The sequence below is a fragment of the Bradysia coprophila genome, unplaced genomic scaffold (genome assembly GCF_014529535.1).
Source record: "Bradysia coprophila strain Holo2 unplaced genomic scaffold, BU_Bcop_v1 contig_732, whole genome shotgun sequence".
NCBI lineage: Eukaryota > Metazoa > Arthropoda > Insecta > Diptera > Sciaridae > Bradysia > Bradysia coprophila.
The window spans coordinates 2,293,330-2,321,094 of NW_023503972.1; the positions used below are offsets into that span (position 1 = coordinate 2,293,330).

General features: G+C 36.2%; 5 protein-coding genes across 6 annotated transcripts; 3 read left to right on the forward strand and 2 right to left on the reverse strand.

The window, feature by feature from the left end:
- Window positions 1–1,423: 1,423 nt before the first annotated feature.
- Window positions 1,424–4,820, reverse strand: LOC119084004 (odorant receptor 33b-like). Of its 2 annotated transcripts, XM_037193817.1 has the most exons (4): window positions 3,971–4,820; window positions 2,199–2,298; window positions 1,787–2,050; window positions 1,424–1,737 (listed from the first exon to the last, which is right to left on the reverse strand). In XM_037193817.1, the coding sequence occupies exons 1-4, from the start codon at window positions 4,720–4,722 to the stop codon at window positions 1,684–1,686; spliced, it is 1,170 nt and encodes a 389-aa protein (XP_037049712.1). In that variant the 5' UTR covers window positions 4,723–4,820; the 3' UTR covers window positions 1,424–1,683. The 2 variants fall into 2 exon arrangements, with proteins under 2 accessions (XP_037049712.1, XP_037049711.1); XM_037193816.1 differs by having other exon boundaries at window positions 1,424–2,050.
- Window positions 4,821–7,011: 2,191 nt separating this feature from the next.
- LOC119084001 lies at window positions 7,012–9,634 on the forward strand. The gene is made up of 6 exons (XM_037193813.1): window positions 7,012–7,432; window positions 8,017–8,154; window positions 8,219–8,404; window positions 8,462–8,656; window positions 8,714–8,845; window positions 8,935–9,634. Exons 1-6 carry the CDS (start codon window positions 7,069–7,071, stop codon window positions 9,615–9,617), a joined length of 1,698 nt encoding a protein of 565 aa, XP_037049708.1. The 5' UTR covers window positions 7,012–7,068; the 3' UTR covers window positions 9,618–9,634.
- A 27-nt stretch (window positions 9,635–9,661) lies between these two features.
- LOC119084000 lies at window positions 9,662–14,202 on the reverse strand. The gene is made up of 8 exons (XM_037193812.1): window positions 14,063–14,202; window positions 12,980–13,228; window positions 12,779–12,922; window positions 11,567–11,655; window positions 11,391–11,505; window positions 11,143–11,334; window positions 10,935–11,078; window positions 9,662–10,510 (listed from the first exon to the last, which is right to left on the reverse strand). Exons 1-8 carry the CDS (start codon window positions 14,157–14,159, stop codon window positions 9,690–9,692), a joined length of 1,851 nt encoding a protein of 616 aa, XP_037049707.1. The 5' UTR covers window positions 14,160–14,202; the 3' UTR covers window positions 9,662–9,689.
- A 964-nt stretch (window positions 14,203–15,166) lies between these two features.
- Window positions 15,167–21,726, forward strand: LOC119084007. Its single transcript, XM_037193819.1, has 13 exons — window positions 15,167–15,435; window positions 15,488–15,557; window positions 15,621–15,830; window positions 17,548–17,661; window positions 17,720–17,876; window positions 17,944–18,041; window positions 18,101–18,308; window positions 20,451–20,566; window positions 20,669–20,728; window positions 20,797–20,900; window positions 21,080–21,209; window positions 21,265–21,415; window positions 21,472–21,726. Exons 1-13 carry the CDS (start codon window positions 15,235–15,237, stop codon window positions 21,665–21,667), a joined length of 1,815 nt encoding a protein of 604 aa, XP_037049714.1. The 5' UTR covers window positions 15,167–15,234; the 3' UTR covers window positions 21,668–21,726.
- A 1,815-nt stretch (window positions 21,727–23,541) lies between these two features.
- LOC119084008 (lysosomal aspartic protease) lies at window positions 23,542–27,555 on the forward strand. The gene is made up of 7 exons (XM_037193821.1): window positions 23,542–23,735; window positions 26,015–26,141; window positions 26,219–26,461; window positions 26,532–26,853; window positions 26,912–26,985; window positions 27,052–27,219; window positions 27,287–27,555. Exons 1-7 carry the CDS (start codon window positions 23,671–23,673, stop codon window positions 27,446–27,448), a joined length of 1,161 nt encoding a protein of 386 aa, XP_037049716.1. The 5' UTR covers window positions 23,542–23,670; the 3' UTR covers window positions 27,449–27,555.
- The last annotated feature ends 210 nt before the right edge of the window (window positions 27,556–27,765 follow it).

The following is a 27,765-nucleotide window of genomic DNA, read 5'->3' on the forward strand; positions in this document are numbered from 1 at the left end:
CTAGATCATTGTTTTACTGGATACAGTAAAAAATTGAACAGCTCCACCAAAATGTTGATTGAAGTGAAGGGCGCATCAAATTTAAAAGAGGTGTGTTAAATACTTTATTATTCCTTCACTACATCACGATTGGTGAGTTTCTTGTGTTACAATCAGCCTTAATATCATCTAATTTTACAAATTTTGGGTGAATTTACACGAACAATTTGAATTAAATTAGTACACTCATGACCATGGTATCAGGGGGTCTACTCGTTTGCCATCGGATCGAGACAGGCCAACTGGTTCTAATTTTGCTGGTACATACATCGGCTGACACTAACGCCCTTTTGATAATTGTGTTGAGCTCCGAATGTCTTGCATGCCTTCCTGCACTCTTACGACACTTAAGACCATGACGGGCCTTCCTGTCCACCATTGATCCGCATTTGCAAACGTGTGGCGTGCATATGTCCAAACCTAACTGTAGACCAACGATCACCCGAAAGGCATTGTTCTCTAGGAGTGTTCCTAATCATTCTTTATTCAAAATAAATTGTTCCAAATAACTAAACCCGAATTTTGACAGCACGAAGGACGACGATTTCATCCACATATATGAACATAACCTAAACGTCAACAAATTTCTTTGTAAATTTTTCGTTAAAATTTTCGTCAGCCTGAAAGTTGAGGTTAGGTTGCCTTCTGTGTATGAAATTTGACTTTTCGTAATGACATTGAAACCATTTAAACAAACCTATACTGAACGGAACTATGGAAAGTAGAATACGATCTATTACATTTTGACATATTTTGCCAAAAACTACTACTGCGTGTCAATTCAACTGTAAATTCAGAATTAGGCTTGATTTCCACTTAGCAAAAAAGTACTCAGTTTGAGACACAATTTTTGCTTTGTTTACTTGACAGCTCTCTCATGGAGTACTTTTTGGTGAGTGGAAACCATACCGTTAGGTTACGCAGGTGACACATACCACAAAATCACTATAAACTAATTCATATTTGGTGAAATTTTTGTATTGTATTTAATTCTATAGATATAGATTGTATTTAATTAGATGGTGTAACCGTGGATTTACATAGCAACGTAAAAGTGACAGATGCAATGTTTTTTAAATACTGCAACCCGAAATTTCATTCATAAAATTAAAATTATGAATGAAATTTCGAGTTGCCGTATGAGAAAATTTTTGCGTCTGTCACTTTTACGTTGCTATGTAAATCCACAGTAAGATTCGTATTTTTTCGTAATAGTTCTTACAGTCAAAGGCAGTCAATTTTCAGGATAAATTTGCTTCAGCTGTTTTTCAGCTGATCCACGCATACAATCAAAACTGGTTTTCATTGTTCATACGGTTGAAGTTGCTACACGCACGCGCATGATAGTGATAAAACCTTATAAAGACGTATAAACGGTTGTGATTGTTTATATGGATCAGCTGAAAAACAGCTGAAGCTAATTTATGCTGAAAATTGACTGCCTTTGACTGTATGTCAAGGGGAATTAATTTGGACATTCAATTTGAGAGTATAAAGGATGAAAAGAAGAGAAAGTAAGGATTCCTAATGTATAAAAATATTGTTCCAAGACTGTCGTATTTCACGAGTATAGTGAGCACAAAAAGTAAATTATCTTGAGTGGAGTACGAAGTTGGCTCAAAACCTCTTTTCTTGCTCCAAATATTAATTGTTAGTGCTTTTCAAAATGTTGAATAGGCTGTAAGCTGACTTTAAAATCTGTAATGGAAATGTTAGATGAAACCGACGGATCGAACGCCCCGCTTACCCTTCTAAACGTTTCCAAGGTTAGTGGATACAATTTAGCGACCAGCAATTGATGCGGTTCCTTCGAATATTCGGCAAAAATAAGCATGCACGTCTTGGTCGATTGCGGCTGCTCGACCCAATTGGATTCAAACAAGCTGTAAGTGAGACGGTCGCTAGATACCAAAATCTCGTTACCCAAGTACGTAATCATGAACAATTCGGAAATGTGGTAAAACATTGTGTAGACATGGACCATAGTTTTCGCAAAATTGTTGGTTGTATCCTGAAAATGGAATGGAACATACTAAGCCCGGCACAAAAAAAAACATTGGTCTATTTTTGGGTCTGCATTTAAGAAAATTCGTCAACTGTGTCGAATTTGTTTTAGTGCAGTCTCAAAAATAGGCTCATGCAACGGAATTGATTTATACAAATGCCAAGCCATAAATTGAGCCACAGATGCAGAGGCCACTGGTCGCAAATTGAATAAGAAATAAATTCGATGTCAGTGATGCCAGTTTTTCGATGAGTCTTCAAAATAGAAATTTTATTTGAAAATGATGTATTTATGTTATAGTTATTTGCATAATACTAGGTCTACTGTGACAATGTACATCAGGGCCTACTTTTTAGAAACTGTTAGAGAAAATCGAGAAATTCAAGAAACTTTGAGAAATTCAAGAAACTTTGAGAAATTCAAGAAATTTCGAGAAATATTTCTTGAATTTCTCAAAGTTTCTTGAATTTCTCGAGTTCGAGAAATTTCAAGAAATTCCCGAAAATCCAAGAAATTCGAGAAACTTCGAGAAATTCAAGAAATTTCAAGAAACTAAGAAATTAGTTTCCAAAAAGTAGTCCCTGATGTACATCGTGTGCCTGAAATAGTTATTTTTCTAACGCATGCTAAAATGCTCGTCTCCGGCTAGAGCTGGAACCTAATTTGCTAAAAAAAAGCCTTTCAGCACGGCAGAGTAAAATAAACCAGGCAGGAGCGGCTCATTTTCGAAACGTCAAATAAGGGACCTAATACATGGGATGAAAATGAACTCAAATGAACACTGACATAAAGTGAAAAATTTTATTCGCAAAATATCAAGGGCTACTAGATTATTCAGGTCCCTAGTCAAACTAGCGCTCCTGCCTGGTTAACTTTACACTGTCGACTGTCGTGCTTTCAGCATAAGTTAAGAACAACGTTTTTCCTCAATGACGTGGGAACTGAGCGATAAAGTCGCGATATTTCAACATTAGTTAGGAAAAAGTATTTTCCCTCCACGGACGGAAGAGAAAATGCTGATAAAGTAGAAATCAGACATAATAACTATCAATAATTCCATTTTGTCACGGCAGAGTAAAATAAACCAGGCAGTAGCGGTTCATTTTTTAAACATCAAATAAGGGACCTAATGCACTAATAAAAATGGGTTGTGATAAAAGTTCATGGTTTGACCGTCAAAACCAGCGCCAATGTCAACATTTTCTTTTTGATTTTTCACTTCAATGATCTATTGAAATTGAGATATAGACTCAATAGACCAATTTGTTCAACGGATACTACATGTCTGAAACATAAATAGTTTCACAAATTGTGTATTTACTGAGCGTCATAGACCTGAAACGTCATTCTCCTTCTTCTTAAAATGGCGAAAATCACAACCCATTGTATTCGCAAAACACAAAAACTACTAGATTGTTCAGGTCGCTAGTCAAATGAAGCGCCCATACCTGGTTTAGTTCAGTAATTCACACGCCACATACATTATATAAAACAGAAGCTTGTTAACCTAGTGACCTAGTTAACCCGAGAAAATTAAATTTCAACCAATTTTTCCCGGGGCGTTGTGAAACACCAATTTTCAACCAAAAGTATTTTTCTCATGTCCTTCACGCCACAAGAAAATATGGTTAATCACACCGCACGCATGAAATTAGTTATCTGTTCACCGTTGGGAAAAAGTTGGAAATTTATTTCGATGGTGTTTTTTGTAACCAGAGTGTAGCGAGTAACCCGAGAAAAATAAATTTCCTACTTTTTTCCCGATGTCAACATAACCTTTTTCACAGCAAATACCCCCAAGTTTCAGCTGAGGTGGAAAAGTGATTATTTTGTGAAAAGTTTTTCGCGAAATAACATGAATTTGATTTCGTGCAATGCAATTTTACAGCATTTTGTTCGATCTATAATTAACATAATGATTGATACCTCCTCAAGTTTATGTGATCATGGATCGATTTTTCCAACTCCAGGACAAAATGGTCGCACTTTTCCATTTTCGAGAATTTTAAACTTCCATTTTCTTCCATTGTCGAGCCCATTTTTCTGATCTCTCTTGCTAGAACTTGATATCTTAACGAACATACAAGTATAATGTACCACACCATAACGGAAAATACGAGAACAATCAATGTGATGAAAAGTTCAGTACCAAGGAAAATATAGGCAATCCAGTACACGATTTTGTTTTTTCTCCAATCGAACAGTGGAAATTCAATGTCGTAAATTAGAGTTCTCTCATTTCTATAAATAATCGGAAAAACGATAACTTCTATGACACATGCCATGGTAGAAGCACATAAAAATGCAGTCGCAAAGGTCATAAATTTTCCCAATTTTTGATTGAAAAATCTGAAGTCATCGCCATATTGAATCGAAAAGACACAGATCCGATCTAGCAAATTCAAAATTTGCTTCTGGTTCCTCATCAAAACCCACAATTTCACGACCAAAACTCCCACTGCAATTGATACTTCTGCTGCGAATATGGATTCGCTTACATTTTCACTTTTAAATGCACCAAGGGCCAATGTGTAAGTGAAAAAAGAATAATAGACGGAATAGAATGTCTGCATCCCGAGCTTAGTACGAGTAATCTTGTCACCATGGTGCCAAAATCCAATCCGATAAAGGACGGAAATCAATCGACTTATGACTTTGTGAATATTAACCGAGTGCATTCTGGCAGCTGGTGTGAATACTAATGGAATGCAAATGCATTCTTCCAACTTTTATACGTGTTTTGTCTTAGAGTTAATGGTGTTGAAGAGAGAACGTCAGTTGTTTATGTACACAGATGGAAATCTTAGGTTAAATTTGAATCTTTATCAGATTAATCTTATCAAGAAGGCAGTTTGCTTTTGTAGAAAGATTATTTAATTAGCGATAGCACTCCGCTCGGATTAGAAACATATGTACGAAAAGAGCTGGGAAATCTACTATTTTTCCACTTTGGTACAAAAAACGTCATCTACAACGCACTTCAATTATTGTTACCTTCTCAATTTCTAGATTTCTATGAATTTACACCTCTAGAGGAGAAACATTTTCGGAGCAAACCGAAGAAGTTTTATAAAATTTTAGGAAACTTTTTCTAGAAAATAGACCTCTGCTCTTAGTTGAGTTTACGGGTTTGACGATCTGCATGGCTGTATTGTTTATTCTGTATTGTGATGGTTAATAGCAAAGAAATTATAACGTGCTAGTAGAAGGTGAGGGAACTGTCATGTTGAGCCGAAATACCGTATCGCACCGTTTGTGTGCTTTGGAGAGCTTTCGACAGTTTTGATATTCTTTTGGATTTCATTGGAAAAATGGAATACAAAATAAGCTGAAAGCCCCCAAAAGCTCTTTAAAAACAAGACCCACCAAAATCATTTACATGCTACATGCGTCGAAAACCGTACTTTTCATGTTTTAAGCGGTTGCTAGGAATCTCGCGCCGCGTCATTCAAAATAATTCACATTTTGACATATTTTGTATAAGGAAGATGTCACTTTGTGAATTATTGTGAATGAAGCGGCGCGAGATTCCTTAACACCGTTTTAAGCACTTCTTTCGACGCTCTCAGCATGTAAAATCCATTACATAACTCGGGATAAAAATGAAAAGTCTCGTTTTCGTGTGTTTATTGACCTAGGCTTCGCCTCGGATCAACAATATTCTCACGAAAACTCTACTTTTCATCGTTTTATCCCCAGTCATGTAAAATACTATTAGCATTCCTCACCTCACCCACTTCAATTCATTCAATTTTTCGAATCATTCAAGCCTGAACTTTTATTAGTGTATACTGGCGGACGTCATTCAATTATTTACTCGGTAAATTACATATCTCCACCCCACTAACAAATATAATTCTTGCAAAAGTTTAATTGGAAAATTGATCAATTTGAATACAGAAAATGTTCATATTGGTTAAGTCGAGGTATTCGAAAATTACCGTTAATTTTTGATCAACTTTCTTGGACATTATTTATAGTTTTTCCTGCAAGCACATTTGCATTGACGAAATCAATTTTCTGAGCAAGGAAATTGTTAATTTCATTTGCAACCTGCAAATTATTACCTCCAATAGCTTAGTCAGGTAAGCAGAAAACTGTTCGTTTTGATGATTTTCGTGGTTAATACCAAGTCAGCTGCCTTGCTAATACCTATATAATGATTAACACTCAATTCTATTGCGAGTCGGTTTTCCAATGGAGCACATTGTTAACAGAGGTGCATACGTTACGATAGAACACCGTGAAAGTGTTCCCCGATTTAATTTGCTGTCTGTGATTTCCCTTATGTTCATTTATGCCACACAAACTCATGGATTTATTCATAGCATTGAACCAGTTGATTTTGTCCCATAAACGCATCAGTTATGGAAAGAAAGGATAACTTTTGTCTGAAGCCTTCGTGCTGCTGTTGATTCGGTTACGTACAACAAATAGATAGAGATTTTCGAAAAACTGTCCATTTTTAGTGAACTAAATTTGGCACACCAAAATTTATCCAAAATCTGTCTAATTTTAGTGAACCAGAACTTATCCAAAATAGACAGATTTTCTAGCTCCCAGGCTACGAGTGTGGTTTTTATAACAATCTCTTCCTGTGGTTATATTCTTGCGCTCGTCAAAATTCCGTTTAACTGTATCAGTAATAACTTATTTACAAATAATTGAATTGCGTGCAGATTACATTGAAGTTGAAGGACAGAACCGTTGGTATTATTTGATGAAAGCAGAAAAGATTCATTACGTAAAACATAAACAGCCAACAATATATGTATATAAACTTAAACACCTGTGTATGCATTCGCTCGCAAACAACACTTATGTATCTAAATCTCGAAGAGACGATAGTCGTCCATAATTTTAATTTCCGATATTCGCAATTCGACCTTGAACCTCCCAAACTTGTATTTTAACATTTCCAACGATTCTCCTTTATATTATCACCGTCGCGTATCGAGTTAATCGATGTTAGTCGTAACTCGGATCTTGTGTGTCCACTATATTGTTTTTGCAAAGTATAAACAATGTTGCTAAATCAGTGCACTATTTTGTTGTCGGTGGTATTTGTTGTTTCATGCCGAGATGAATTTACAAAAAAATACCAAGCAGATGACAATCGAATAATAAAACGTCTTCACGCGTCACCACATGCGAAATTATTTCTTAATGGATGCGGTGCTGATTACACTGAACTGAATGAAACTGCGAGAAATGAATCTGATTTTTTCAAACTATCAAAATCTAAAGATTATTTATTTGCCATTTTCACATTGGACCAAGTTTCGCTTATTATTTCGAATACGAATCCGAACATGAAAGCCGAAAAGGACAAATGGGGAGAAAGTGATGATGATGATGAAGATGTGCCTGATTTGTTATTTAATATCAGTGAGTGTCTAACTCAACGATCGATTGGCTTAGACCAAAGCACCTAGCAGGGTAATAGAGGTTTTTACACGTCAAATATAGAGTAGTTTTTTGATACCAATAATGCCATTAGCAGCCTTAATGGTAATTTGGCAATGACATTATGAAAAAAAGGTATGGAAATATTCGCATGCTTCGATTAAAGTACTACTTTATTTTTTTCTATTACCCTGCTAGGTGCTTTGCTTAGACCAATTGACTGTATTGTTCGATTGAACTGTAATGAATTGTAATGAACTAAACAGATTTTTAAAATTTTAATTCTTATCCAAAAATAATCGTAACCATAAACCGTAACCATAAACCGTAACCATAAACCGTAACCATAACCATAAACCATAACCATAAAATAAAAAAATCTTTTTTTCCGGAACAATGATCAGGCAACTCCGGTTATTGGACACTATACTTGTCTTTTGGATTAAGTTTTTAAAATTGATTCACCTAATTTTAATTCATTGCACTCCAACGACCCACAATCATCGAATAGGCCTTTGTGATGAAGTGAAAATTAATTAATTCCATTTTTCAAAACTATTTGATAGCCTTGGGCATTAACAAAAATACAATGGCTCAGCTGGAGGTGTTTGAAAATGAAACCAAAATCGGTAACGCTACCCAACACTCGATTCCAATATTGCCCACGATCCCTTACTACGTGAACATTTCCATAACAGGAGGCAGTAAGAAAAATTTGTTCTTTTGAAAATCTGATTTCAAAACTAACTAATTTCCATTCAAATACAGACATATCGGTGTATGAAGCGCGAACCGGCGCCTCATACCCATTCATGTCGTTCAGTTTCAGTTCGAGCTCAAATTGGAATTTATCAAATTACGAATATTTCGTTAAATTTAGGCATTCGTCACCCATTTATGCTCATTACGAGTGTTGTGAGGCATGTACTCCGTGGATATACACCCGTATCAGCGGTGAGTTTTACGGAATTTATTCAGTTACCTTTGATCATAACAGAAATGGATGAACAGGATGCTCCAAATACTCTGCTAGAACAGCTAGTAAGGAAACGGCTCACTTGATAAACTATGACAGCTCGACGAATCGAACGGATGATTTTGTATTTAATCAAATTATCTTAGTTCATCACGACGGCAACCCAACTTTCAGGGCAAAAATTATATTCTCACAAAGTGACGTATCCAAAAAGAATCGCTACGAAATCGGTAAGCAAAATGTGCTACACAATTTTACAGCTCGATTTGGAAAACTATTTTCTGCAGGCCTGTCCGAAAGCCCGACAATCTTACATTATTCCAACAAACAAGCACAATTCCTTAAGACATTGCCAGCTGGAGCGACCTTGAAACGAGAATACACTTCACCATTCATTGTTAACATAACAATTACCAGGGGTAAGTTCAAAATAATTGTTCTTTAACCTTCGAATGCCATCACCAGTTGAGACCATTCAGGAAAATTTATTATTTTATCACCCATCAAGATGGTATTGTTAGTCTAAGGCAACCATACGAACAATATCCGTTTCTTGAGTATATTAACCAAAGGGACCAGCCAACTTTGGAAGCAGTGAACGTCAAATATATGATCATGGTTAAAGCGTACGAAGACTTCGTCAGATACGACTTTTATCACGATTGTACGGACCTGCTATTCTTCGCTAGGAAGCAGGAGCTAACAATACCCAATATGTATAATGTACCTGAGACAAGTAAGGACGACAATGGTACCGATAAATATCCGATGATATGGTCATACGTCTCGAAACGGTTCAACACGACAAAACATGATGTGCTGCATGTATTCCAAGACTCATTCCTTATCTATGATAAGTGGAGTGATGTACAAATTGAGGACAACAGCGATTACAAGGAAAAAAAATCATCGGAAAACTCAACGAAACGGAGTTCAGATAAAGCCGGAACCAATTCATCATCGAAAGGGGACGGTTCAAATTTTTCGGATATGATTAAAAAGGCGGCGGCTGGTGTCGGATCGTGTTTGTTTATTGGAATTTTAAAAGTAGTTTTCCAAATGGATTGCGTTAAAAATTTGATGAAAGATGTGGATGTGGACGATGATCGAGCAAAGGAATTAAGAAAAAATGTCAGCAATGTTGTTCACAAAAATCTTGTCAATACACTGGGCATTGAAGACGATGATTAAAATACGTTCTACCGCTAAAAACTCATCTTTTAATATTTGAAAATAGGCATCAAGACAGAGTAAAATATCCCTTCAACCGATTAATCTGGCCAACAACGCAGAATTCAATCCACCACGGTTATTACCTGTGTAACTGAGAGGTTTTACATCATCTTCATCGTCGTCAACTTCGTCCATTGCCTCTGTTGTGACTCGCATTAATGTGACATCTGACAATTCATGTGGACAATAATCCTCGGGGCTTGTTCCATCTTCATATTCGTACTGTGTACTTCCGGTCCCTTCGAATTGGCTCGTATCTAAAAATGTGTTTGTCTTTGTTTTGCCTGTTTCGAAAGTTTCCATTTCATTCAGTTCAACTTCGTCGTGTCCCCTCCTTCCAGATAGAAAATTAAAAAAAGAATCGAAAAAATTGTCCGCTTCGGTTGTTGATGAAATATTTTCGTTCAGCATCGTTGTTGCCTCTGTTTCCTCGTCTAGTCGTATAGTCGTTGAATCTGATATGTTTTCAAGGCTCCTGGTGGCTGATTCCATTTTTGAGGATGAATTATTTTCGATCAGCACCGTAGTTGCGTCTGTTTGAGTCGGTTCGAATGTGGTGTATTCTTCATCTAATCGTTTGGTCGACGAATCTGGTATGTTTTCATGGCTGTCCGTTTTTGCAGCAGAACTACTGTTAGTTCGATTATTGTCTTTCTCATACACATGACAATATTCTGATTCAGACGGCACACAACAGTCGTAGTATAGATCAACGGTTTTAAAACCATCAGATGTGACTGACATGAATTTGATGGACTCTCCAAAGTCGAAATAGTTGCATAACTTCATTGTCAGGATTAGAGGACCGATGCTGGTGTCCGAGTGGTCGTGAATTGATATATTCTTTGTCACTGGAAAAAGTTTGTCGTTTAATTTATGATTTTTATTAAAGTGGAGCGCGTAGTACAAGATGTGTCGAGAAAATTCAAGTAAAATGATATGACAACGATAGGGATGTATTTGAAGGGAATTAAAGTTGAAACTCCGCTTAAAAAGACCGTCATATGAATCCGTTTACATACAACGAAATAATGCACGTCTTTCGACTAAGCAGCCATTCTTGGTAAACTTAGTGTGCAAAAGTTTCAGTAATAGCACAGAGTGCGAGACAAAATCAACAATCTAGTATTTAGTGGAAGCACATTTTTTGTCGGGAGTTCCCGAAGCTAGGTGAAGATGAGTTAAGCTCCTTATTGTGGTTTTATGGTAGATTCCAAAAGTGTATTTTCATCATCCCTTAGCAGTTTGAAATCGATTGAATTTTCATTACTTTACCTGAACTCAATATGACTCTGATAAAATTAGGCTCGGACGGTTCCCGTCGAGTCCAGCCTTTTCTAACTACTTTTTTGTCATGATATCTCCCACTAGTCGGATTGTACATTCGTATGCGCATAGAGATTTCATCATCGCCTATTGCTATAAAAGAAAAGTATGTTGGACAATCAACCTCTTCGTGTGCTTGAATTCGCTTGGCTCGTACTTATTCGAATATACGCTCCCGTTTCAAATTTTCTACTCGTGAAAAGTAGGTGCATGTTGTCGTTGCGTCGTCTGTATACACCGAATATTTGGTCATAATTGTTTTCCTTTTTCTCTAATACATTAAATTTGGACATATTCACAAAATTCTGGAAAAATCCATTGCCAACTGGGGAAAATTTTGCCCTGCAATCTGAAAGTGAACCATTTCGTTGGAATATCAATTTCAGTTCGTTTCTTATTCATTACCCTTAATAGTCTGTGTCACTTCAGTTCCGCACTTCGGACCGTATTTCGTTGAACAGCCATAGAAACCAACGAGCTTAAAATTTTTGTTGCGGTTTCTGATAGACATATAGTTGACCTACTTCCAGAGAAATAAAAACCGTACAGTTGAAATGAAGACAACGATTCGTATCGTATACCTCAATCCAATGAGAGCTTCCGTTCAGGAACGGTTCCTTCCGATCAAATCCATCACCATTTCTTGTGTACACTTTCAAATCGGATGTATCTAAATAAGAGAGAGAGAGAGAGAGAGAGAGAGAAAGAGTATTTAAGGTTTTATAGAAGATTATTGGCTTGTATGGACACAATGAGCTAATTGTTGAGTATGAGAACTATCCGTTCATGTGCTATAAGACTAAGATTTGTATGCTTTAAAAAAGTTCAAAAAATCCAAAACCCAAAAAAGTTTTGAGTCAGAAGAGTAAGTCATCAAACCGAGGGGTGACGCACTTCCATTTAATCCATTAAATCCATTTAATCCAAAAAAATTTTTAGTTTTACAGAAATAATTAGGCTACCCACCTGAAAAATTTGTAAAGTAATTGCGAAAAATAGATTTGCACGATCCCCAGCTCGTTTAAGTACTCGTGAGGTATAGGATTTTTTTTTGTTAAAAATGGTATTAAATTTATTTAATCCATTTAATCCACTTTACACCAAAAACTCCTAAAAGTGAATTTTTTCGCTTTTTAACATTGTAGTATGAGTTGTAGTACGTGGTTCGATCAAAATCAACAATTTTTAAGACTTTTACAGTATTTGGTAAAATGAACTTTTTTCCAATTTAATCCATTTAATCCATTTTTTTTTCCATTTAATCCATTAAATCCATTTAATCTAGAAGTGAGTCACCCCTCGCATCAAACCTTGATGTCATTACAAATTCATGAATCTCGCCAGGTTCAGTGAGCGAACCTAAGGCTGTTTACCTTGCTATTGTGTTAGGCAAGAAACAACTTTGTGATTTGAGTATTTTGAAAAAGCTTGGAAAGTTCATCAAAGTACGCTATTGAGCGCAAAAAAATTTGATTCACTTAATCTAGCTATAATCGTGAAACAAGCGGTAGTATACTTGGAACAACGCACTGTCTATAGCACCGAAACTAGCACCGGTCAGTTTCGGTGCTTGTCAGTGCTATGCTTGGAACTATTGTTTTTTTGGGTTCAATAGCGTACTTTGGTGACCTTTTCCAAGCACTTTCAAAGTGTGCAAATAGGAAATTCAAGCCCTCTGAAATGAAGGCTACGTTGGCGTACCCTTCAATGCTTTTCAAATCGCACAGGTTACCAAACGTCGTCGAAATGTTAACTACAGTAGCTTTATGTATTTAGTTACTATCATTACTTACATGTATTGGAGGTGCGCATATCTACCGTGACATTAATGGCGAATGGCCAGGATGGTAAATCGGGCGAGTAGTTGTTATATTTTATGACACGTTTTACTTCAACTGTTTCTATGTAGGCCAAACGATTCAATTTTGCGCCAAGTACTGTTTAAACGAAAATATTTTTAATCCCGCAGACACACACGCCTCTTACGAGATTACCCAAACGATAGCTGTATCTCGGATTATCATCTTCTGAAAAGAGTATCTCGACCACCGGATTGTCGGCAATATCCAATTCCTTTTGCTTCTCAGTTTGGTTATGGTTGTAGTTGAGTTTGTTTCTGTAGTAATCAATTTCGATAATTGTGGACATGCGTATTAATTTCTTGGTATAGGATTTATCCTTAAAATCGTCCAAGGGAATGAATTCATCAAAATCTTCTGTGATGTTTAATACTCTACAGGCTCCTAAAATGATAATGAGGAAAAATTTAGTTGCGAAGAGCGAGAAGCGACATAATTGGCTGAAGAAGTGTAAACGTTTACTCAGTCTTGGAGCTGCGGGAAACGATCGGTATGTAATGTAATTAGATACCACTCTTTTTTATTGATGTGATTAACATGATTAACCAGTGATTAACATTATGACGAATTGGTGATTAGCCAGTATTTGTCCGGTGGAACCGTCGCAAAACTACAAATAACCGTTTGGATTCACAAAACTTATGTTTCTCATCAACAGATTAACTGATTAACTATGTTAATCACAAAATAGTGGTTTCCCCCTCGGTAGACACCATATTACACCATATTAGTAAACTTTTTTTTATCACATACGCGCGGTGTTCGGATGTCAAAATAACTTACCTAGAAGAATAATTCAAAAATTACACTTCAGGTCTATGTTGTTGTCTCGTTTTCGCTTATGTGATAAAATAGAGTACACACTTCTCACTATCAGTCTCGGCAAGCCTCGACTTCTTCGTGACAAGTGTGTAATATATAATAAATGAGAGCAGGAGTTGATTTACGGTTAAAAAAAACTGTTATAATGCATGGTTTAGTGCACACATTTTATAAATTTTAAAACAAAATTTTTATTGGTAACACAAAGGTCGGGCAATTTCCGTTATTTCGCATTTTTAAAATTTAATATTAATAATTGTCATAGTATAAGGTAAAAGCAAAATAAAATGATCGAGTCTGGCTTTTGACAATTGAATTTCAATTGTCAAAAAGCAGACTCGATCAATTTATTTGGCGTTCATTTTTGAACGTCCTTGAAAGTAAAAAGAAACCAACCTGATTTTCTTATCACACACTCAGATTTCTTTTCAACCGAAAATACAGCCTCGAACGTTCCGAAAAAAATAAAAGCAAAAACTAATCGACGATTCATATTTTTCGCAAGATTATCTGTAGACAGTAGAGCGGTGTCCGAACGACTGGTATGCTAAACAGATGCTGAGACTCATTTACCAGGTTTTTATGCGAGATTATAATTTTGACTCTCGTGCAGACAATAACATTTTGATAGTCTGCTGTCTTTCCGTATTCAACATAAAATCGGCTACAAAAAAATGCATAAATGATTTCAAGACCAGTTTCCAGGCAAGGCAAATTTGTAGACTCGTACGATCAGTATTAAAATTTTAAACGTAAATAGGAAATAGATGTTTGGAAGCTAACTGAAAAACGTTATGTTCAATACACACAGCAGAACGAGGACCAATTCGTGGCTTCACCAATGTCTGGTGTGACAGAGTTCTGCTATTGTTATTTTAGTATATTTCGCCATGAAACTGCAAATGTTGCGCGGCTTGTGTGTACTACATTTACTTAAAAGTTTTACCAAAGTGAAGTTGCTTCACATGAAAATAAGCTACAGCGAATAAAGTACTGTGAGCCGATGAAATCGATCCAACAAATAGGAACCGATTCGAGGATCTTTTTTATTTTGATACTCGAATAAGGAGTTGTCACGTACTTATATAGATCATCTTCAAGTTACGGTACTTTCAAACCTATCCTCAGATTAGTTTCGTTGTGTTTTATTTAACACAAATTTTTATGCCAAAAAAGAGCCGCCATTTGAGTACTAAAGGCGGCGGTTCAGAATCTCTCGTTCAAATAAAAATAATTTTAACGTAGATGGTAGTACTTAACGTGGATGGCATTACAAAGGGCTTAAAGATGATCTTTATGAGTAACTATCAGTTAACATGCTTAGGAGTGGCCGTTCTTTGTACTCTCATTCATGTAACAATGTCAAATTAACAAACATTTTAACATCGAGACAGGCGTACGAGCTTCTTGTTGATTTTTTCTTCCTTTCTCCTACACTTTTTACAACCATGAAGAACTTGTTTGATATACGCAGAGGCTAATACTTAATATCATAAATGTTTCAGTCTATTCCTAAATTCTGTGATGAACGGATACTTAACTGAACCGTATTGTCGTGTCTGTTGACTATGGAAAATTCGGAAGAACCTAAAACCGACGTTGAGGCAGAGCCAGCGAAACCAACCCTAATTGAAAGATTGAAGGCAAAGCGATGGACTTTTAAAGTGAAAAATAACTTAACGCAATATGTAACCGTGGAGCCGCTCATTTGTTTCTACATGTTTCAAATATTTCTGCTATCATTAATTGAACCGTATCTTTTCCATAAGGTTAAAGTGCTACAAAGGTTATAATACAATTTGACAATATATCGCTTTACAGGCGTGCCTTAGTCTTCCTGATGAGAATGCATACTTTTGCGATGTGATCACCATCAGTCAAAATGAGTTTGACAAGGTTTTTATATGCTCAGAGAATGAAATTGATTGAATTTAATTCGATTTTATTGTTTTAAAGCCATGTGCATCCTTCTATCGCCTTAAAGTTTATTGCAAAGGGTTCGGTAACGATACGGCAGAAGTAGACTGTGAAGATATCATCGACATGTATGAGGACAACGCAACAGCAGTATTTGTGAAACCGGAAGATTACAGGTTTTGTCAAATTATCGGAAACACTACAACCAATGCATACACTGGTATTGAGTCGCTGGTTGGTACATCAGGTATTGCTTAAACCATAGCACTGAACCAAAGACGAGATCAGTTTTTTTTTTGACGAACATTTGGCCTCTCTAACATGATCAATATGCCACAAAATAAACATCCGCAAGTATAAATTTAATTAGAGCATCTAAACTGGCAAAAATTTTACTTATATGTGATATAATTTTCGTCTCTCTGTCGAAGCGATGTCGCAGGCGCCAAATTATCATCTCTCTGATGTGGACACGTAGTTCATTTCGAACAGATTTTTAGAAATTCGCACAAACAATAGATTGTGGAAATTGTTATCGTCACTGCCTTCGAGTCGGTCTTTTGAGATACGAAATAACACGTTGCCGGTTATTGTGACCTGTCAACTTTAGGCACACCGGAAAGTGCTAAGGGAGTCGAGGAATACCTCCAGATAAATTTCTAAAAATCAAAAATTTTACTTTTGATTTTTAGAAATTTATTTGGAGGTATTCCTCGACCCCCTTAGCACTTTCCGGTGTGCCTAAACTGCCTGCTCGAGCATTATCCCCTAAATTTCATTTGTTATATAGGTACCAAAAAGCCACATACAGACGTTATTCTTGATCATCTCCAGGTGGCGAAAAATCAGAATTTGAAAATTTTCGGCCAAAAAGATCAATTTTTTCATATTGAAAATTATGGAAAATCCGGGAAAATCGGACCTCGGCGAAAATTGATGACTCACAAAAACTCGGCCAGCAAACTTTTTCTTTCTTTTATATATGTTAGAGTAGACCTCATAAAACGATAAAATGCTTATTTAAGGTTTAATGGATTTTACATGCTGAGGGCTTCGAAAGTAGTTCTTGAAACATGAAAAGTATTTTTCTCCTTCCAATATGAAAAATACTATTCGTACCACGGACTAAACGTCTTTTTTAGCGTATTCGATTCCAGACCTCGCCTTCGGCTCTGTCTGGAAACCTCTCACACGCTAAAAAAGACCTTTAGTCCTAGGTACAAAATGTACTATTACATGACTAGGGATAAAAAGCTGAAAAGTAGAGTTTTCGTGTGAAAACACACGAAAACGAGACTTCATTTTTATCCCGAGTTACGTAATGGATTTTACATGCTGAGAGCGTCGAAAGTAGTGCTTGAAACATGAAAAGTACGGTTTTCGATGCATGTAGCATGTAAAAAAATTTACAACCTGGTCTTGGTGGTTGTTTTGATTTTTCGCCACCTGGAGATGATCAAGAGAAACGTTTGTATGTGGCTTTTTGGAACCTATAAGCCACTACAATTGTTTCTGGATGGGTCCATTTCCTATCCCACAAAATCGACCACCTCTACTGAACCTGACCTGATGACCTGAATTAATTTAAAACGGCTTTTCTTTATGCAATCGCAAAATCTTTAGACTGAAATACCTTAATAGACTTAGGCTCGGATCGAGTCTACTTCAGATCAGACAAACTAAGCACTATAGCCTTGCAGAAAGATCGAATGGAATCCAAATGTAGCATAATTTGTAGAGGAAGCTTCTGGCTTTCTGTTACACATTCCGTGACGTCTTCAAAGAGAAATATCTAAACAGGTCAACTTCGCGCTCATATTTTATAATGACAGCATAGTATGGTTGTGTACGTCGGTCCCTCTGGCAAAATATCTGTTCTTGTTCTTGGCTTTGTGCTATGCTTAAACTTAAATCACGACACAGTAAATAAGTGTCTAGTAGAGTTATTGAAATAATGTTTTCAGCTTACGTAATGCAGTTCCTCGTCGTTATGATTGTATCAATATGGAGCGACAAATACAGCAAGCGAAAGATTTGCCTCATACTGCCAATTCTCGGCCAACTTATAATTAGCATCCGTAAAGACTTTTTAATTTTAATTATTGATTATTGTCAGACTATAACCTGTTCTTCCAGTTAATTTGCATGGTGCCCTAAGTAATGCATTATCTTTTGAACTGATCAATAATGCCACAAGATATATTGAATCGCTGTCGGGCGGATTGTCTTTGTTTTTATTCGGCTGTTTTAGTTACATGACTAACGATGCGATTCGACAAAAGTTGTTGTTTAGGTAACACGATCTACATTTCAGTTTTCTTGATCGACCGACATTGATTGGCACAACTTATTTCTTGCAGATTTGGAATTATAAGTAGTGTTCTGACAGTCTACCGTTACATCCCCTATGTATACGACACCGTGTACCAATACTATCATAATCAGGATTCCTACATAAGTATGGCTTTGATATTTTATTTATTTCGTTATTTTTAAACATTTCAATTTTATGCACAGTTCTCATTTCATTAAATTTAACGCTCAACATCGTGTGCTTATTTTATGTGAAAGTTATTCTAAATGAATCCAAGGATAAGGTTATGAACGAATCGGACAACGAATCAATTTTGGCATCAGTAAATAATGACCCTGCACCCAGCATCAGTAATGGTAAAGGCAGTACAACTCGAAAAACTAAAAGAAAAAAATTGGCGAAAGCTTTTTCGTAAGTTAATTGTAACTCTACAATAGATGTAAGGACTTGAAAGTGACTCACGGTGCGGTTGAACAACTTTTTTTTCGAAAAGTTCGTAAACATGGGGTTTTCTTGTTAAAAATGATTGGGGTGATCCTAACGATTATTTTTCTCCTAAATTTAAAATGTTTTGCCGGGGCCTTCTCGAGAAAAGTTGATTTATCTTAAAAAAGTGAGTCAAAAATGGCCCTTTGTGAAATGTTTTCTACTAGGAAAGCTAGTTAATGTATTTTTTTGGTTTTATAAGCATAATTTCATGAAGTAGAGACTTAAACGTTTACAACGGTACCTTACACACCATATTCGAACCTTTGATATATGATTGGAATCCCGTTTTGGACGAACTTTAAAGAAATTTCGATGGTTATGTGGGTTTTCCCGGTACTTTTTTAGCTAATAGGTCCGAGCTATTTTTTTTTATAAAGATGACATCCATACCTTTCGATTGATACCAAACAAGACATATAAAGACTCGACTAAGGGAGCCGGAACTGATTTCCTCTAGAGAAATAACGATTGTTTATGAAATAATGGAACTCGGTAAAGTGTTTTACAGCAGGAAATCTCATTTATTCAATTTTTTAGGTTTCTTATTTCTTTTGCAAGAGAAAGAGACTCTAACCTTCACAACAGTACCCTACACACGCTATTTAAACTTTTGGACCAGGAGTAGGATCACTTTCTTCGAGCAGTTTTAAGGGAGTTACAAACATGTTGCATAAAAAAAAAGTTGGTTTTATACACAAATTTAGTATCAAAAGTCCAAAAGTTCAAAAGTCCATTTGGTCCAAAAGTTTAAATAGCGTGTGTAGGGTACTGTTGTGAAGGTTAGAGTCTCGTTCTCTTGCAAAAGTAATAAGAAACCTAAAAAATTGAATTAATGAGATTTCCTGCTGTAAAACACTTTACCGAGTTCCATTATTTCATAAACAATCGTTATTTCTCGAGAGGAAATCAGTTCCGGCTCCCTTAGTCGAGTCTTTATATGTCTTGTTTGGTATCAATCGAAAGGTATGGATGTTATCTTTATGAAACCATTGAAAAAAAAAATAGCTCGGACCTATTAGCTAAAAAAAATACCGGGAAAACCCACATAACCATCGAAATTTCCTTAAAGTTCGTCAATAACGGGATTCCAATCATATATCAAAGGTTCGAATAGGGTGTGTAAGGTACCGTTGTAAAGGTTTGAGTCTCTTCTTCGTAAAATTATGCTTATAAAACCAAAAAAAATACATTAACTAGCTTTCCTAGTAGAAAACATTTCACAAAGGGCCATTTTTGACTCATTTTTTTAAGATAAATCAACTTTTCTCGAGAAGGCCTCGTCAAAACATTTTAAATTTAGGAGAAAAATAATCGTTAGGATCACTTCAATCATTTTTAACAAGAAAACCGCATGTTTACGAACTTTTCGAAAAAAAGTTGTTCAACCGCACCGTGGACTTAGTAATTTATGAGTGCAGTAAGTTTCGGTGTCGTCAATGCTCTCTTTAGCACCGATACTCTTTTTCGTTTTTGAAAATCAGTTGTATGAGTTTGTAAGTTTGTTGTTCGGACAAGTGTTACCTCTGCGGAACGAGCCGAAGGCGAGTGCGGTAATCATACAAGCCAAAACAATAATTTACAAGCAATTAAGTAAGATATTCTACATGCTTGTGCACGGTAAGTGCACTGTCACTGTCACAAACAGTGAAGTACAGTGTACCTTACCGTACAAGTATGTAAAACGGATATGCAAGGAAAATTGCACACACTAGATACGTTTGTCTACTGCAATAAAATACGGATTAACGAGCAATTGTCTAGATGAACGTTATTTAAATTTCATTTTATCAATATCCAAGAGTGTGTCGTCGGACACCTACTGTTCTCTCATTTATAAAAAAAAGTTTATGAAGGAAAGAAGAAAAGGTGTCAGAGGAATCATTCTTGTCCGAGGATTGGTACGCTTACCCTATTATGGTTATCGTAATTTTCACTTATAATTATGAATTGATGACAACACACTTATTTACCTATCATTTACCCTTAGTCGATCGTAGTTATGCAAATTATTACTACTCATTTTCACGTGCATTATCACAACTTTTAGCGCATTTTTCATTTTAGCTTAGATGTTATATGGGATTACATTTTGATAGTGTTCAAGAAACGTTTTCACACTGGTCGACTTATAATCATCCTTTTCCTTGGAATCGTATTCATAGGCAATACATCCATATATGGTGCGTATTGCTATAATCACAGAAGCATTATTTGATGAAATGTTTAAAATCAATTGTTGAATTGTTGTGTCAGCATTCTTCTCTAACGTTTTGATTTTTAAGATGAACGGTTTAAGTTGACTATTCCTTGGTTTTCATTTGATGTTATCGACGTCGATGGTGGTATGTTATGCTTACCTTTATGCAGCAAAAAAAAAAAAACTTTAATGCAATCGGTTCATTATTTTCAGTTATTTTCTTAATTATTTCCTTAAATATGTTGCTATCCAAAATATCGGACGTTACCATTGCTATACTCGTAATAGGAATTCCGACACTCGCGAGACTACTTATGGTAAGCATTAAAATGAAAAATTCTTCTACAGTGAACGACATCTCAAATGTCTCACTGTCATTTTTTTCAGAGAATGTCATTGTGAATTTGCAATGACACAATAAAATTCTCAGAAAAATTTGACAGTGAGACATTTGAGATGTCGTTCACTGTACATTCACTCAATAAATTGTTTTTAGGTAATTTTGAACATGATGTTCGATAGCATTGATATAGATGTATCGGATACGTCTGGTACCGACTTTTACACTCCATTCAAACGAATCGCTTCTTGTTCGCTGTTGCTTGCGTATGTCGACAAAAACGAAAGTACTTGAATCGATGTTTTAGAGAATTTTTTAACTCAACGCAATTTACTTTGCAGCTCGAATTTTCCTTATTGTTCAAGCAACTGCATATTTAGCGAAAGTTGGGTTTCAGTTTGTATATTATCAAAATAATCCAAGATATATTGATTTTATTATTGAGATGTGGATGATTTTTGGAATGCCAGTGCTACAGTTTATTGGTTTGGGGTAAACATGACTCATAAAAATGTTGGTTTCATTTATAGTTTCAATTTACATTTTAGGGTTCTATACAAAATCGGTAAAAATTATGCAAAATTTGCATCAGAGCACCTGCCCACAAAGAAGACTACAGAAGACATTACAAGAAATCCATGGAGTTTTATTCAACCGGTTAATTTTGAAATTAAAAATGGGACCGACAAGGAACAGCTATCTCCAGCAGCGTCGAAAGAGGACGAACACTCAACAGATTTGTGAACTGGCAAACTCATTTACGAAAGAAGATTTTTGTTTAATAAAAATGTGGTCACAGCGAAGGTTCCTCGACTAAATGAACAAGTTCCTTTTCTTAATCTTTGTTGTTTGGTTAGTTGTTACGTTCTGATTTCTTAGAAAGTATTCGAAATACTATTGAAATTGAGTAACTTTTAATGTAAGAGTACGGTCCATTATAGCCTACTCACTGACACTTTCATTTCTGAGGCTAATTACTTGCTTCGTCGTTCATCACCATTAAATGTAATTGGTTTAGGTTAAGATGAGTATATGTGTTAGTCTCACAAATTGGCAGTCATCGAATGTAGTCAAAGTGGAAGTGGCAGGGGATCATGAAACCGGATTTACAGTAACAGTGAATATCAGTCAATATCAGTGAAGTAATGAGAAATTTCGTATCAATGGGGCAATTCCATATAAAATGTGAAAAAGTGGAATGGGAACGTAATGTGTTTTAAAAATGAAAATGAAATCTAGGTTATGCGGGATGCCTAAACATAATAGTTGAAAGTAAAACTAGAGCTATTTTTTTATTTTCTCAGAGTTTCCCATTCCCATGCTACTTGTCAAATGTATCCAAGGGCTTCAGCCCGAGATTCTTTTAATCATCGTGATACGAGCTATCAAGTTACTTCACTGATATCGTATGCTATTTTACTTTACGAGCGAGGTAGAGGAGTTTCACCTGTGACAGAAAAGTCTCATTACTTCAATAGTCAGTACTATAAAGTGATCTAAATGATTAATTTATTTAGGTCACTTTGTCCCTAATGGGATAGTGACTATTTCTGAATAAATTAAAATGTTTGGCATGTACCCTGAAAGGGCGCTCAAGTAAAATAGCCTTGGGCACTGGGAAGGTTCAATAATATTATAGAAATATTCTGTAGTAATTCACTGAATTTCGTTAAAAATTAGTTGTTTTTTACGAAAGTTCGATACAAACGCCATCTACTCCCTTCGTTAAAAATAAAAAATGGAATAGAAACTCGGGCCATCTGTAGTGAGATATGTAGTCAGTTTTCTAGCAGACATTCTGCATGGCTGCATATTTTGTGATTTTTCCACTTGTTTCATGACTTGACTGACAACTTCAATGGCCAATTTATTCCAAATTTTATAAATCTATTAATCATCTCGTTAGCACCAGTACTTTTAGTCACTAGTGATGAAAAGTAGTTTAATCTTCACAACTAGTGACGAAAAGTAAAGCCACCACTTAACCGATGAAGAAAAGACCCTAAAACGTCACCCAAATGAAGTATGAGAAAAAACACTTTCACTTTTTTCAGAAAGTGGTCTTATGAAAGAACAGATTAACACATTCAAAATAATTGCGGCTTGTCAACTTTCTGTACCCTGGACTTTACTTAAATAGTCGTGGAATACTTCAAAATAAATTTCTAAAAATCTAGAATTCAGTTTTGCATTTTTAGAAATTTATTTGGAGGCATTCCTCGACTATTTAAGTAAAGTCCAGGGTGCCGAAAGTTGGCAAGCCGCAATTAATTTCAATGTGTTAAGACACTTCTCTTAAGCCACATACTCATTGCAGATTGTTTGAAATGTCAACTTGATAAGAACTATTTTTTTCTTCAAGTTGACATTTCAAACAATCTGTAATGAGTGTGTTCAACAAAATGTATCTATTTGTCGAAATTTCTGTGTCTCCCGCCTTCGTGAGTGTCTTAACCTGTTCTTTCAGAACCTTGGTCTTATGATGGAGAGTGAGAAAACAAATTTTAAATTTTACCTACAAAAAATGTAAGTGAACAGTTTCCAGCTTGATTCTATAATTTTTCATGATGTAAATACGATTTCATCTAGTACATTCTTGTACCGGCTTTGACATATAAACAGTATGATGAAAAATGAAATGACATCGCATTTATTTTGAAAACTTTTTGGCAAGCAATCATCAGTTAGATTTGTGCCTTTAGTAGTAAAACATAAAGTGAAAAAGTAATTTTTGTAGTGCGTACAATATGAAGGGAATTATCCTCGTATTGCTGGCCTTCTGTGCCATTGCTCATGGAAGTAAACTCGTACGGTAAATTAACTATTTCATTCTTGTGTTATTTATTTTACTCAATCAGTTAATTGAACCTAACGTCCAATGTAATTTTTTTCTTATGCATCGGTCATTTTATGAAGTGGTTGATAAATCACAATATCCCACCATGATATGAGTCATTCTGTTGTCGTTGTTGGCTTGTTATCACTACATTTGTTTTGTGATGCTACAAAAATAGACATTTATGAACAAAGAAAAAAAGAAATAATTTTGTTGCAATTATCTGTTGAATTCGAGCTTGAGCCTCAAAACATTATGCATAATAACAAGAGGATATGAGTCAGAGTCACTATGGTTTTTGTTTGGTAAGGTACCGGTGACTATAATGTATTTCATTACGCTCTTGTCGGCGTTCTCATGGTACCTATCCGTTTTGTTTAGTTGACCATTATCACTAGATTGAAAAAACAAATGGGCGTCCGATGTCTGTTGAACTTTTATGGCTTCTATAACTCACAAAAAAAATCCAACCAATCCACACAAGTGGTAATTTAAGAGGTTGTTGGTATGCGATAGGTACTTTGTAATCGGACTAACTGTTCGAATTGGCATCAGATTTAAAAGCCACGGTTACGGGTTACGTGCGATTGGACTCAAGCCAAAATTATGATAAACAAGTCAAGGTGTTAAAGCACAATAGCTAAAAAGATGGGAGATCCTTTTACTTCTAGGAACATTGGCATTTTGCTGAAATGTAAAAACAAATTAATCAACAAAAACAGGGCGTGCGGTAATCTAGAGTCTATCAGGTCGAAATGATTTATAAACGAGATAGTTAATCGCTTGATAATAAACAAATGTTAGAGTCTGACATGTAATGGGTGTAATGCATGGTAACACCGGTTGCAACGTTACGAGAAATGCATGCGACCGAAACTTATCATCTGGTATGAAGTTAATATAAAATTACCACTCTGAATATCTGTAGAATTTGAATTGCAATCCACGCGTTTAGTGGTATGGTTTGTAGCGCTGCATACCAATCGATAAAACTCCATAAAAGATGCAAACCTAGCAAAATCTGGCTCTTATTCTTTAAAAACAACGGAGATATCAACGTTTGAATGCGAATTCCTATAAAAAATTCAAAATATCAGATTCGAACGCTTTTTTATGCAGCGCTACAAACCATACCACTAAACGCGTGGATCGACAATTATGCTGCATTTTCCATTGTAATCGGATATTCACCGAGGCTAAATTAATAATGGAAACGGCAGAGAGATTGTTTGCTTCATGGAGTATTGCTCGAGAATTTTATCATTTCTCAATCCGCCAAAAACAACAAAACAACATATTTCCCACATTCATTGCTACAATTTCGAAGCACTGTACGCACTACACTCCGTTTACTCATCGTTTAAGGGTTTAAGCTAAAAGAACGGAAAGAGAGGACAGCTTTTACTGTTATTTTGACGAACACGGAGTAACTGCGAATCGGCCCTAACTTTGTTTTTCAAGAAAAAAGTTTCCCGCTTCCAAATGGTGCAATATGCAATTACAGATAAATGCCTCATGAGTAACGAGAAATTTGAAAATTTTTTCAAAAGAAGTTGACACAGCTGGCATTCCATATGAAAATCACCACTTGAGTCACAAAACGTTCAATGAACGTACACACGCAGTTTACCATAATTTGAATGACTCCATTTCGCACCCAGTCAATCAATGTCTACGACCAGACCCAATGAATCACCGCCTTTGCTTTTTTACTTGCACAAAGCGTATTTTGTTTACTCCGATGCGGAATGCTCGTTTCAATACAGAAAAGCCAGCAGGGTAAAGTGTCTCATTGAGTGAATGCAAAAACGGGTGCAATGTGTTGGTTCTAAATATATCTCAAACTCGAAAACGCATATCATCTTCTCGTGACTCCTTTGATTTCTATAACACGCAATTCGGTCTTCACTGTAAACTGCCCACTCCACTCAACAAAAAGTACTCCGTGAGAGAGCAAACTGTCAAATAAACAAAGAAAAAATTGAAAAAAATCAATTTTGTCTATCACACGGCGTACTTTTTTGGTAAGAGGAAACTAAGCATAAGGGTTGTACAACTTATACTAGCTACTGTCTACTGTGGCTTACGTCTTTTCCATATTCATCCGTTATTTTGTGATCTTAGTTGTGGGTGCTTCAATTGTTCCATGGGTGGTGTTGATCTTGCCTGGTGCAATATGAACTTTTCCTCCAAGGTCAACATGAAATCGACGGTATCTTTGATGCGCAAGGTATGATAAGCACAATTACTTTCAGAGTTCCAATTTACAAAGAACAATCGGCTCGGGCCCACTTCCACAGTGTTGGAACCGATATTAAACAACTCCGTTTGAAGTACTCTGTTGGCGGACCGACACCGGAACCATTATCAAACTATTTGGACGTGAGTACATTTGACTTATGGAGGGAGGTGTGGAATTCCTCCTTCTAACCAAACAAAATATGTTTCCTTTCGGTCAGGCTCAATATTTCGGTGCTATTTCCATTGGTACGCCGCCACAAAGCTTTAAGGTGGTTTTTGACACAGGATCCTCAAATCTATGGATACCGTCGAAGCAATGCAAGTACACCAACATTGCGTGTCTCATGCACAACAAATACGATGCCAAGAAGTCGTCAACGTTCCAAAAGAATGGCACTGCATTCGCTATACAGTATGGCTCGGGAAGCTTATCTGGTTACTTATCCACTGACACGGTGAATGTACGTAATCGAATGGTTTCTTGTAAATGTTTCAACTGTCTCGATAACAATCGCATTCTCTCAACAACAGATCGGTGGCTTGGACATTCCCAAGCAAACTTTTGCCGAAGCCATCAGCGAACCGGGTCTAGTGTTCGTCGCTGCTAAATTTGACGGAATTTTGGGATTGGGCTACAGTTCGATTTCCGTCGATGGAGTGGTGCCTCCATTTTACAATATGTTCAACCAGGGACTGGTATCGGAACCAATTTTCTCATTTTATTTGAATCGTGACCCAAGCGCTTCGGACGGCGGTGAAATTATTTTCGGTGGATCGGATTCGAAGCATTACACTGGCGATTTTACGTATTTGCCAGTGGATCGTAAGGCTTATTGGCAATTTAAAATGGACGGTATGATGATGATGATGGGAGAGGTTTGATTAGATTGGACTAATTGGAGTCTTTGCAGGTGTTGATGTCAATGGACAAAAATTCTGTGAGAATGGTTGCGAGGCAATCGCTGACACTGGAACTAGTTTGATTGTAAGTTGATAATTGAATTATTCGATTTAAACTTTTGGTTTTCAAATTTTGATGAACTTTTGTTAGGCTGGACCATTGAGTGAAACAACTAAAATCAATCAAGCCATTGGTGGCACACCGATTATGAACGGTCAGTACATGGTGTCCTGTGAATTGATACCTCAGCTGCCGAAAATATCGTTCACCTTAGGCGGAAAAGTTTTTGAATTGGAGGGAGTCGATTACATTCTAAGGGTGCGTACGATGCGTGTGTGTTGTGTTGATGATTACGTTTCAATTCTGGTTTGTTCTTCGATTGTAGATCGCTCAAATGGGAAAAACGATTTGCATGTCTGGATTCATGGGAATCGACATCCCACCACCGAATGGACCGCTGTGGATTCTGGGTGACGTTTTCATTGGAAAATATTACACCGAATTCGACATGGGCAACAACCGTGTTGGCTTTGCTCAGGCTGTGTAAGTTATGAGGAAGAGTTACGCTAAGAACTTTGTAGAAATAAATTAGTCGTTTCGATTCATGTTCTCAATTTTTATGACGGAAATTATAGAGATTCTGTGTTAAATAAACATTGAGTTTGAATTTGAATAGGACGATGACGAACCACGTCTCTGTGAGAACATAATATGTTGATCCGATTATTGATTGTATCCAAAAGAAGGGAACTGCTTCTATATAGTTACCAACAGGTAGTCTCATAAGGCCACAATTATAACATAATTCCACAACCCGATACGACGTTAGTATTTATTGGGTTTACAGATGAGAAGAGAGCGGTG